Source organism: Arachis hypogaea, chromosome 3 (genome assembly GCF_003086295.3).
Source record: "Arachis hypogaea cultivar Tifrunner chromosome 3, arahy.Tifrunner.gnm2.J5K5, whole genome shotgun sequence".
Taxonomy (NCBI): Eukaryota; Viridiplantae; Streptophyta; class Magnoliopsida; order Fabales; family Fabaceae; genus Arachis; species Arachis hypogaea.
The window spans coordinates 126,842,437-126,854,080 of record NC_092038.1 but is presented as its reverse complement, the minus strand read 5'-3'; the positions used below and the strand labels follow the sequence as shown (position 1 = coordinate 126,854,080).

Sequence of the window (11,644 nt, the reverse complement as noted above, 5' to 3'; positions counted from 1 at the left end):
GAAGAAGCAATTTAAGCCTAAAAAAGGGCCAAGTTATATAAACAAAAAGAAAAAGTATTTTCTTTGGGGATTGACATCACTGCGAGGTGTAGCTTATTCTGTTGGAATTTGGATCACATAATATGATATACCTATTTATGATCTGTCAAGTTGCATGATAGCACTGGATGATATGGAAAGTCAAGTTACTAAGTAAGTACTTCAACCATTATGGTTACAACATTGTGATGCTCATGTTTCTGTTGTAGTCTTCCTATTACAATTCTATGTGAATTCAAAAAAAAGAAAGAAAAAAAATCAGAATAACCTTTGTTCTAATGATCCTTAGCTTGAGAAAGTTGTGATGAGAATGAAGGCTATCTGGCTATGAATGAAAATGTGTGAAGTGATGTTGATCAAAACTGCCATTTGGCGAGGCACAAAATATGGTGAATCTAGCGTGTTTAATCAAAACAAGTGAGGCGCTATGTTTATCAATATAGGGAAGAGGAGGACAATGATGAGGACAATGACGAGGAGGACGGCATAGCAGTACCACTTCCTGGAGTCCTTTTGAATATCTCTAGCTTCCTGAAGCTGCTCGGTGCCGCGGCGAACGAAGGAACTGGCATGAGCAACATGGCTCTCTATGTTGTTGAGCTGTTGGCCCTGAGACTCCACCAAAGCTGCCATGTCGAGGAACACCTGGTGAAGCTCAAGAAGGTTCTTCTCTATCTCCTTCACAGCATCATGTCTCTCCTGAATTTCAGAAATGGTGTCCATAATCTGACCCCTCCCCTGTTCTTGAATTGCTTTCTGGAGGAAACTCTCACTCTCGCCGCTGGAGATCAAATTCTCAATGGTGTCTTCATCTGCCTTCTCCCCAGTGATTGTGAAATACCTGCGCTCCACTGTCTCCTTGTACTCCGATTGCATCCTGGCCCTCAATCCTTGAAAGTCATCCATCAAGTCCTTTAACTTCTTCCCCAAGCCACTAACAACCGAAGACCTTGTCCTGTCCGCTGAGGACCCTGGACCACACCCCGGAAGCTTTCTGTTTTCTGCGTTGGACCTTTCTAGAGCCTCCAGCTTACCCTTGATCATCTTCACACGTTTCAGCACCTGAGAGACGTCTTGGTCCATTCTCGCGCGAAGATCCTTCATGGTCTGAGCATTGTGGACAATCTTGCTCTCTTCATTCGCCTCTTGCAGCTTTCTGTACAGCTTCTCGATGGTTCTCATTTCTTCCTTCACATTCTCCACATCTTCGAAGAACTTGTCCAGATTGATACTTTCCTTTCCGGCCTCCACATCGTTCATGTAGTCGCTCTGCGGCGCCACATCAGTGTATTTCTTGAAGGAACTTGAGAATAGGTCATTCATTTTTGCTTATGTTATGTTTTTTTTTTTTTTCTTATACTGTTTTGTTACTCTATGTGTTTCTGAACTTGGTAAAATCAAGTATCAGAAATCACATATAAGACCATAAACAATGGTCATCATCTAACACAGTAGGGTGTGTTCCTCATCCTCCTCTAGATTATGATCAATGGACTAACAGGGAGGAAAGTAGGTGGTGACAAAATGCAACAAAAATTGTCACCAACAAAAGGGTTCTGAAGAGAGAAAAGTCCCTTTTCTTCTTGGGGTGGTACTCTAATAGGAGGCTGTGAAACAAGGAACAACCGAATTTATTTGATGCTAATCAAACAAAGGTGCTTACAACTTGGAACCACCAAAGGTTGCTCCTATAACAACAAATGGCATTGCTTTTTTTCTATTTACACTTGACTTGGTCATATTTTTTCTGTCCTCACGACTCTCTTTTGATCCTTTTTATTTTTAGGGAGTTTTTTAGCTGAAATTGTAGTTTATTTAAATAGAACTTCCCATCTCATCCCATTTTAAGTTTCTTTAATGTTCCTTGTCTTCTAATTAAGCCTGTAAATGGATAACCTTTTGTTGTTTAAGTCATTCTATTTATATATTTCTTTTTCTAAACAAAACAACAACTAAAATTATCATAATTAATCAAGGTTGCGTACTTGTGTTACATTATTTTTTCTTCTTTATAAACTTCTGTTTTGAAAAGTAGTTGACTGTAGAATAGAACAAGGAAACTCTCGTAAAATAAAATTAAACGGAGTTCTCTTTTAAAATTAGATTGTTATTTATGAATTTTACAATAACAAGAATTAGGATAAAGTTCTATTTTCATTGAAAATAAGAAGATTGTCTAGTTAAATTCATGCTTTAGAATAAATATATAAGTTAATTAGTTAAAATTTTAAACATATCATTTATATGGTTGGCAAGGAAGTCGTTAATAAATAGACAAGCTAATGATAAAATACACTTATTTTTAGATGTTAAGCATTTCTAAATCAATAATTTCAAAGAACAAATCCACCAAAATAATTAATTAAAAAAAAAGATTTCGAAGTGAAAATTCATAGAATGAAAAAGTGAAGAATTAATCTCTAAAGGCTCACCTTTTAACTTTGGTCAAATAATAATAATAATAAGACAAGAAGAAAAAGATAAAGTATAAATATATAATTGCATTCCACCAACAAAATTATAATGTGCCAATGCTGAATAGATTCTATTCTAAAGTATTGCTGTTCCCATCAATATACACAAAAGTTAACATTAATTACGGAGAACAAATTTGGGCTAATTAATTACATCAGCCTACCGTCCCATTCAGCTGCATTTTACAATTTGCCTAAACAAACTGATATGATATCCACTTACATTACCGGACATATTGTTAGCTTTTCACCAATCCCTTTTCAGTTTCCTACCCCTCATTTATGTACAAGCACTAAAAAAAAAAGCATTTAATCGAAGTGGATAAATGTACACACAAAAATCTTCCCCACTTCAACATAGCTTTGCAAGAGTATGTCACTTTAAGTAATTACCAACTTGGGAGTTTGTTGGAACTTCACACATTCATAGTCAAAGGCTGCACAAGCTCCCTATCAGAATTGTGACCATTATTTCCGAGGACTACACCATTGCTGAGTTTTTGTTCCCTTGTTTCATCTCCGACTCCCTTTGACTGGCTACCTGAAGAATCTGCATCCCCGGAATTCAAAATACTCAGCTGCCTGAGATGTCTTTCTGTGCCATCAAGCAGTGCCTTCATGCCACCAGAATCTGATTGCGGCGACAACTCTTCCTCTCGCTCAGGCTGGATATTGAGGTCGATTTGACCTTTGAATGGTAAGGTAGATGATTTTATCCGGTTAGGATCGTCATCTGAACCGCCATTTCCATCCTTGTTTGGGTTTGGGCTGCTATCTCCTGCATTACTACAAGGCAACGTGTCGTCTTCAATCACTATTTCAGATGATTGTCCCGGGGGAGGAGGTTGCTGCTTTTTCCGTATTGTCTCTGCCTTTTCTGTTTGTTTCTTCTCACGCTTCTGTTGTAGGGTAAGGAATCGACGTTTCACGGTCGAGCAGACAGTACATGTGCATGTCTGCTTATGCTTAGGGCCCTTCCCACTGGGAGGTTGAATGCAAACAATGCAAGAGCAGCCAGGCCTATGCCGGGGGTGTTTCGTTGTAACCTGGGTAGACGTAGGGAGTGACTCATCCTCCCCCAAGATAGCTAAGTTCGCAAGTGTATCAAGTCCTTCCATAGCATCAACATTATCTGTCTCTTGCTTAGTGGCCTTCATTTTCTTTGAAATAACTGCCAAATAAATGCATTGAACAGAACTAGAGTTGTTATAATACCATAGCTTAGAAATACCTTAAAATATTACAAAGTACCAGAGAAGCAATTCAAAACATTGCTTCAAAAGAAGGAGTCAACATCAAAACCTGAATTACAAGAAGGTAGCAAATTCTCGAGCTCTTCTGCAGTCAGCTCTTGTGCCACTGAGCAAGAGGATCTGTTTTCATGGAGTAAGATTTAAAGAAAAAAAAAGAGCTACCTTTCAGCAAGGCATCAATTTTATGACTCAAAAAAAGGGAAAAAAATCCATTAAAGTAAGGAGTCAATTGAAGCACAATTAGATATACAGTAAAAAGAAAAATTTTCCAACTCCTTCAACTTCTCGAATGTTTCATCCATACCACATCACTCTTGGCCCATATCCATTGAGCCTGCATGGCATGCATTCTTATTCACCAGGGATATGTGTTTACTAATTTCATCTGCACTATCTTGCTAGACACACACGTACAGAAACAAAAATTCCACAAGAATTAAGAGAAATGGATCACTGCTGTACCTTTCTGGGTCCCATGAATTGTCAGAGCACGTCCATTTTGAGGGAAGAATTGCACTTGCTGGCAATTTGCGCCACTTTTGACAATTTTCACATTGAGCCCACTGGATCTTTTCACTGCCACAAAAATTTGATAATCAATATGCTCAATTAAATTAATAGAGTAAATTACCAAGAATAAAAGAGATTAAATTTTGCGGAAGGTATAAATTGTCATTTTAAGGTTCTAAATAAACTGATAGCATAAGCACAATAATAAATACACTCGTGCATATAAAATGCTAATCTAGCATACACAACAAAAAACGAAAAATGAAAAAAAATTGTGTGGTTTTTGATAACCATGCTAAGGTCACCATTAAAATATAAAATAATTGATGTGCCTTTATCGAATGGTTTAAGGTGGAGATAGAGGACTCTTAGCATGGTATTATTGTCTCTCTATAGAGAGTTCCATCCTTGTTCTTATTCTTCTAAATACAACAACTCGAATTTTAACACAAGAAAGTGGGTCTGGGCATTGTCAAGGCACATTAAGATACAAGTCATTCATATGCCTCTATGCAACAGTATAAACTTTAGAAGAAATTGTCCATGCAAGTTACAACAGAACATCATTCCACAAACTATTAAAAAATATGCCAAAGATATCAAGCCATCAACAAATCAAATTATGGACGAATGGTGGAAGATAAGTGACTTACCCTTCATTACTAGTGGTGAAAATGGTTGGTTTACCCAGCACTGGAGCATCCTAAAAAAGCACAAGGGAGTAAAGAATTTATACGAATTTCTACCATTTAAATGACTAAAACAACAAGGTAACAACAAAACCAACAAAATAGTTAAAGTACTAGTCTAAAAGACTTCAACATTTTAAACGATATATAAACCAAAAAATCACATTACAATGTCACATGTCCACTTCCCTTCCTTCCAGTCTTTTTAGCTCGACTTTACGCAACTACACGCTAAATTGACAGTTTGGATAATTTCTAACATAAAGCAAGAAAAAGGTACCTCATATTCCTCAAATTCAAAACCTTCAATCACCACAATGCTGGGGACATGGTCAGGAGGAGGCCTTAGCAGGCCTTGAGCCTCTTGCCAAGTAATCTTGAGTTCTATCAAATCCTCATTTTCAATTTTTAAACGTTTACTCTTTGAACCCAAGATGCTGCTCTTTCTCTTTCTAGAGATTGAAGATTTGCTCCCAAGTGCTTCTTTTGCAATGTATCCTGATTTATCAACTTTAGACCATGAACTAGGATCAGCCATTTCAACCTAATTAAAAAAAGGAAGATACAATCAATTGGGAATATCTCAAATGACAAACATTTGCAGTTCAATGGTTTTGGTTTTGCGATACTAACTTCACCAATTGTGGAGTGTCCATTTCCGGTCTTATTTGCTTCATTGTCCTGTAAACAATAGATATAAGTTTTAAGTTGGAAAGTACAAAGTTTCAATTAACTCTACAAATACATGCAGTATGCATAATATATAATATACAAAATAAGAAACAAAAATTACAAGTCTTTATTAATTTCATGAATTAATTACAGATCCCCTTGTCTTTCATGAATTCCCTGTAAATGTGAATGCCGAGTCCTTGCTGTGTGTCAGCAGATTGGTTTTGGCATAAATTTCTTTACAGAACAACCACCACCATATCCAACAAAGTTTGAATATAAAGAAAGTACATGAAAAAATAATATAAATTGCATCGTTCAGAAATTATACTTTTAGTCTCTAAGGCTGTGTTTGGTGAGGAGTACAAGACAAATACAAAGACATGCTAGGACACAAATATGTTTGGTTACAAAAAAGACACATTAATACAAAGACACATCACGGCACGTGGTAAAATTTGAAGAAATTTTTGTACCACCAAATTGGAGATACAAAGGAGGAAAAGAATTTTTTGTAATCTTATATTCTTAACGACCTTTATCATATTGTTCTCTGGACAATGATGCCCTTAATTGAATCCACTTTCTTCTGTGTCTCCCTCTTTCTCTTCTTCCCTTCCCTTTGCCCCCTTCACCCACCCATTTTCCTCTTCTGACTTCCCCAGATTAACAAAAGCCTTTTCACCCCACCTCCTTGGAAACCAACAGAACCTTTTTGTTCTTTCAACCCTTCCTGTTATTATCCCAAAGAAACCTCTTATCCCCTTTTCTCCAACCCTGGAAGGTAAGATTCATTCCCTATAAATCTTTAATTTTCATTACTGTTATTGCAGAAGTTGTGTTTTTCTCCCTCAATTTTTGTTCTTAGTGGTTGATTGTGATTTTTGTTTAAGGATTGGTTGATGCTGAGGAAGGATATTATATTGGTAATTTGTGAGGGAAGCTGGACAGCAGATCTGCAGTGAGAGACGGCATACCTGGAGATTTTGGCCTCGGTGGTGGTGAGTGGTTGATGTTTGTGTGTGTGTGTATATAATGGAGGATCTATGATAGTGAAAGGAAATAATAGGGATAAAATAGACTTCTAAAATTTTTGTACTTGTATATTTAAACACAAACCAAACAAGATACAAAAAATGCTTTTTTTTCTGTCTTAGTCCTTGTATTTATGTCTTGTTCCTATCTTGTCTTTTCACCAAATGCACCCTAAAGGCCGTACCTGATCAGATTGGGTAGCAGTTGAAGCCTTTCGAAATCCCATAACCAACTTCCCTTCTGGCTCCAGCCGGCTAAATGTTACTGGAGGAAAAAAAAGTAGCACATTCAACAACTAATACAGGAGGAAAGGTCTTGAACTAGATAAATTATAAGGTCTAACTACAAGGATAGGGGGCTCGGCTTTGTGGTAAAGAAAAAAAAAAGATTGTCAACTTTGTTGGAATATTTGAACATTCAAGACATTTTAGAATATAAAATTCATCCAAGTAAATAAAATAGCATTAAGTTAAGGCGTGGAAGAAATGCAAGGCAGAATGAACTACAAGGATCGTTCATGCAAACCTCACATATGAAGGTAAGCTATCAATAAGGACAAAGGAACGACGAATATTCCATATACTCTAGCATATCATTTGTCTTTAATACCTGTGTCACCTGCTTGCAACTGCATGGACTGTATGCAGGGAGTGACACCTTCCAAAACATACATTCTACTGTTATTGTTGGGCCAGAAACGAAACTGAAATATCCACTCTTTGCCTTTTGCATCAAGGATTTTGAGTGGCAACCCTTCAGGCTGTGAAATTGGAGGGAAATAAGCCTGTCTCATGCAGCAGAATTTTAAACTATAGAAAATCAGATTAAATGAAATAAATATGATAGGCTTGCCAAATAAATCAGATTTCCATTCTTTCTTTCTTTCTTTCTTTCTTTCTTTTTGCGGATAAAAATATTATTAAAAGAAAAGAATAGCATGCAAGAAAATATGGTTTCCTCACAGAAAACAAAATTAACAATCTAAAGACTAAGTGAATAAACCATGCTACAATGCACAAACCAAATCATTTGTATGTCAGATGAAGACACAATCAAATAGATCATGAGTAGAGCACACCAAAATGGCGATCCTGTGACATCCAATTCACTACGCACATTGAACATCCATATAAATTATAGCCAATCTAAACTCCAAAAGAGAATTACATCACTAACCTCAGCACATTTCTTTGGAAGCACTAGACGCCCAATTCGCCCAGCATCACTAGCACTCAAGGTTTTTTGAAACAACGGGGTAATGACAGAATTAGAACTCAAATAAAGTTAAGGAATATAGTTCTTCCATACGATTTTAGTTACAGCAAAAAAATTCCATAGAAAAATGTAAGAAAGAACATGAATTCATGACATTATTATTATCATTTGTAGCTTAAAGGATACTCGATAGATATTTGCTGTAGCTCCTGATCGGTACATCTGGGCCAGTACCGTGGGAGTAACTGGCTTCTTCCTCGTGCATCTACTCGAGGCCGTCCATTACGAACTTGTGTTTCACCTGATGTGTCAAGTGATAAATGAACAGTGCCACTATATTGCTTTCCTAGAGGAGCTGGAGGGGTTTGTTGTAGTTGATTCCCCCCAGTTTGACCATTTCTTTCATTTGGAGATGCATAAGGTACAGGCAATGCAAAAGGTTGCGGAGATGAATCCTCCTTTACAGAAGAAGACTGCTGGCAAATATTTAAACATGAACTAGGTTTGTCCTCATTCATTGCTCCTGTGATACAATAAAAGAATCAGGTCAAGTAGCTAACTACATGTTAATAAGAGATGCCTTGAGCTCCTAACTAATAACAGGTAAAAATAATAATAGAAACTCAGATAAAACGAACATTACCATTCACAAGCATTATCTCCTGTGATGCAAGCTTAGTGTTCCAGTTGGATATTCCAGGAAAATTTTCATTTTTCTTTCCCAGAGAAAAAGCAGGCAATCTTTCATTTCCATAAATTTTGCCAAGTTTATGTGTCAATTCAACTAGAGAGGCCACACCTGGCTGCAGGTTGGATGAAGAAACAGAATTATATAGGCTGGGTGCTTGCTTCCATGGTACAGGACCTGATCCAGCTAACTGATTCCAATTATTTGTGGAGATGTCTCTAAGTCTTTCAGATAAAGTAGCGGAAAAAGACTGAGACCATGGCCGGGTTGATGACTGACATGTATAACGGAAGAAAGGAATAATGTCATTACACATATAAAGAAATAAATGTTGCATAAAACATACTTTAAGCTTGAAAAAATGTCGAGTCGAACCATAACCATGAATTTGGAGCTTAGTTGCTCATTGTGAAATAAAATTCAAGATTAAGAAAGGACATTATTAAGAGATCTAAGACAACTTTAGCCCAAGATAACCTAAGGAGAATAATACAAGGGCAAAAAACCAGATAAAAAGCGAATTCAGAAAGTTAGGCATTGCAACGCACAAAGAAGTAATTATTAAAGATGTTGAAAAAAAGGATAGGAAAAAATTTTGACCGAATTTAATCAACATAGTGCATAAATAAAATAATATTTCAGAATTTAATCACCATTATAGATAACCTACCATATGATGTTCCTTTGCACATCCATTACATTCAACTCCACCAGGATCCAACAACATAAACGAGTTATCTGAGACAATACATCCACAATGAATCCGCTGCAAACAAATAATCATCATGAGTTAACACAGTACAACTTGACATGGGGAGTCAAGTAAAAAGTATTTGGCGCCTAAAGAAGTACCATATAAAGCACTTCAAGCAATTACAAAATAAAATAAAAATAAAATAAATATTTAACTCACCTTCCTACAAGTCTCACAGTTCCTCCAACCAGAAGTGTTCAAATGAAAAATCTCGCAAAATCTTCCTTCTTCAAAAGCAGAGCTAAGAAACACAGTAACAATCAGATCTTACAGATGCAGTAGCATATATGCACCATATAAAAAAAATAACACAAACTAAAGATAAGCAGCAGGAATTATTTAACCAAAATAGTGTCTTTTGGTACAAAATGGTTTCTTTCACCATGAGCAAAAGATCAAAAAGGCATTCAGTTCTAGTACCCAGAAAGTAAAAATTCAAATGCATTGGAAATTTTGACAAAATGTATAATAGAAAACTTGAGTCAACTGAATTCTATAATGACTTTTCCTCACTTTCATTAATGTGCATTGCAGTTGAAATGTTAAATGTAATTAATCTATGATTAGATTAGAAAATGACATTTTGATAGTTTGGGGTCTATCCCAAAATAGAAAAAGAAAAGTTGCATAGGAATAATAAAGTAAATTACATTACAATAATTAAAAATCCTGGAATTTGGGAGAACCATGAAATGAGGCCAGGGTAACAGAGAGTTCGGAAAAGTTAACACAATCCTCAAATGTCTACTCTTTCCCCTCCTAAAAAGTAAGGTGAAACCTCATACTTCATAATCCTTTACCCTCTCTTGTGTTCTGCTCTAAACTAAACTCTTAGCAAATTTTAGGGGATTGGATTTAAGGGTTACTTGGCAATTCCTCATTTCAAAATACTCCCAAGCAAGACTCTTCTGCCATCCCTTTTACTCCACTATTAGTGTTCATAATTTCATATTATAGTCTAAAATGTAAAACACCACCCAAATCCCACAAAAAAATTGAAGGTTGAAAGAAATTAAAACCAAATAACCCTCTCCAAAACTATCTATACATAGAACCTAGTCACGTAATTAAAAGAGCCCCTCAGTCCCGCTTATAAATGGCCCCCTAAGAAATTCTTCAAATTTCAGCGATCGTCACAATATACATTCCAGGTTCCAAGCTTTTAAATACATTATAAGAGAAGTTATTAATGGAAAGAGGGTTCCGTCCATCCGATCTCCAACACACGCTAACAAAAGCTTTTTAAATAAAAAGAAAGAAGGAAAGAAAAAAACAAACAAATAAAAAGTGACCCCAGCTATTTAGATTAAAACCGTAAAAGAATTTTTTTTTTCCAAAACTAATCTCCAATTCACATTATAATTCCAAAACACCACGCAATGAACAAAAATATGGGAAGTTTCAAAAAGAAAGAGCAAAAGGAGCAAACTTTGTATGAAAATCCCAAAGGCAACCAACACTAACACTGATAAACCTCAGCTAATTCCCAATCTAATGGCATAAACAGCGCAGAAGTAACCAAAAGAGAAAATATATGTGTGTGTGAAGGTTGTAGTAACACAAAAAAGATAAAGTCAAAGAAACTAGTTACCCGCATCGATCACAAAGTTCGGCTCGGTCTCCGGAACGGAGTCTCCAACCTTTCTTAGGTATTTGAGACTTCAATTCTTTACATTCAGGGTTGTAGCAGAACCCGGACGACGGCAAGGAGGAAGAAGACACGGAAGCAGCAGCAGAAGCCATTGAAATTTGAAACTATACAACTCTGCAAACTTTAACTAGACCACCAAAATCAACAAGCAGCAGCGAGGAATCTGCGAAAGAAAGGTGGCGTGGTTCTGCAGAGAGTGAAAAGTGGAAGAGTTGTTGGTGGCGCGGCTTGATCTGTAATCATACGTGAGTGAGTGAGGGAGAGAGAGAAGAGAAAGAGGGAGGGGGGTAGAGAGAGAAAGGTATGATACGGTATGGTGAGAGTAATAAGGACTAAGGAGTCTTTTTTTTTTTCTTTTTGGGGACATGGAGTAGTAAGGAGTCTGAATTGTTAAATGTAGTAAGTAGTAACGTTGGAGAGAGTGTGTGTGTGCGTGCGTTGTTGTGAATTTGGGTTTGGCCTCCGGAGATGCCAACGTGTTTGTTAGATTGGCTTTTTTTTTTTAATTAGAAATAGTGTGAAAATTCAGCCGTAACTAACTGAAATTAATAGTTAAAAATAATTAAATAATTTAATCAGTGAAATTTGTATTTAATAATTTTTTGTTATTAATTTTACATGAAATTCACTGTATCTAAATTTTTATCTGAAATATAGATAAAAG

The 11,644-nt window shown here is 36.3% G+C and overlaps 2 protein-coding genes across 4 annotated transcripts; both read right to left on the bottom strand.

Moving 5' to 3' along the window:
• Window positions 1-294: 294 nt before the first annotated feature.
• LOC112791396 (syntaxin-124-like) lies at window positions 295-1,503 on the bottom strand. Its single transcript, XM_025834216.3, has one exon. It carries the CDS (start codon window positions 1,360-1,362, stop codon window positions 448-450), a length of 915 nt encoding a protein of 304 aa, XP_025690001.1. The 5' UTR covers window positions 1,363-1,503; the 3' UTR covers window positions 295-447.
• Window positions 1,504-2,563: 1,060 nt separating this feature from the next.
• On the bottom strand, window positions 2,564-11,423 carry LOC112791395 (B3 domain-containing protein Os07g0563300). 3 transcript variants are annotated; one of them, XM_025834213.3, is made up of 14 exons: window positions 10,921-11,423; window positions 9,489-9,570; window positions 9,246-9,341; window positions 8,531-8,849; window positions 8,074-8,410; window positions 7,849-7,945; window positions 7,282-7,456; window positions 6,857-6,936; window positions 5,599-5,646; window positions 5,246-5,509; window positions 4,930-4,979; window positions 4,229-4,342; window positions 3,816-3,886; window positions 2,564-3,684 (listed from the first exon to the last, which is right to left on the bottom strand). In XM_025834213.3, the coding sequence occupies exons 1-14, from the start codon at window positions 11,070-11,072 to the stop codon at window positions 2,930-2,932; spliced, it is 2,640 nt and encodes an 879-aa protein (XP_025689998.1). In that variant the 5' UTR covers window positions 11,073-11,423; the 3' UTR covers window positions 2,564-2,929. The 3 variants fall into 3 exon arrangements, with proteins under 3 accessions (XP_025689998.1, XP_025689999.1, XP_072089577.1); XM_025834214.3 differs by having other exon boundaries at window positions 7,282-7,432; XM_072233476.1 differs by having other exon boundaries at window positions 9,489-9,556; window positions 10,921-11,369.
• Window positions 11,424-11,644: the final 221 nt, after the last annotated feature.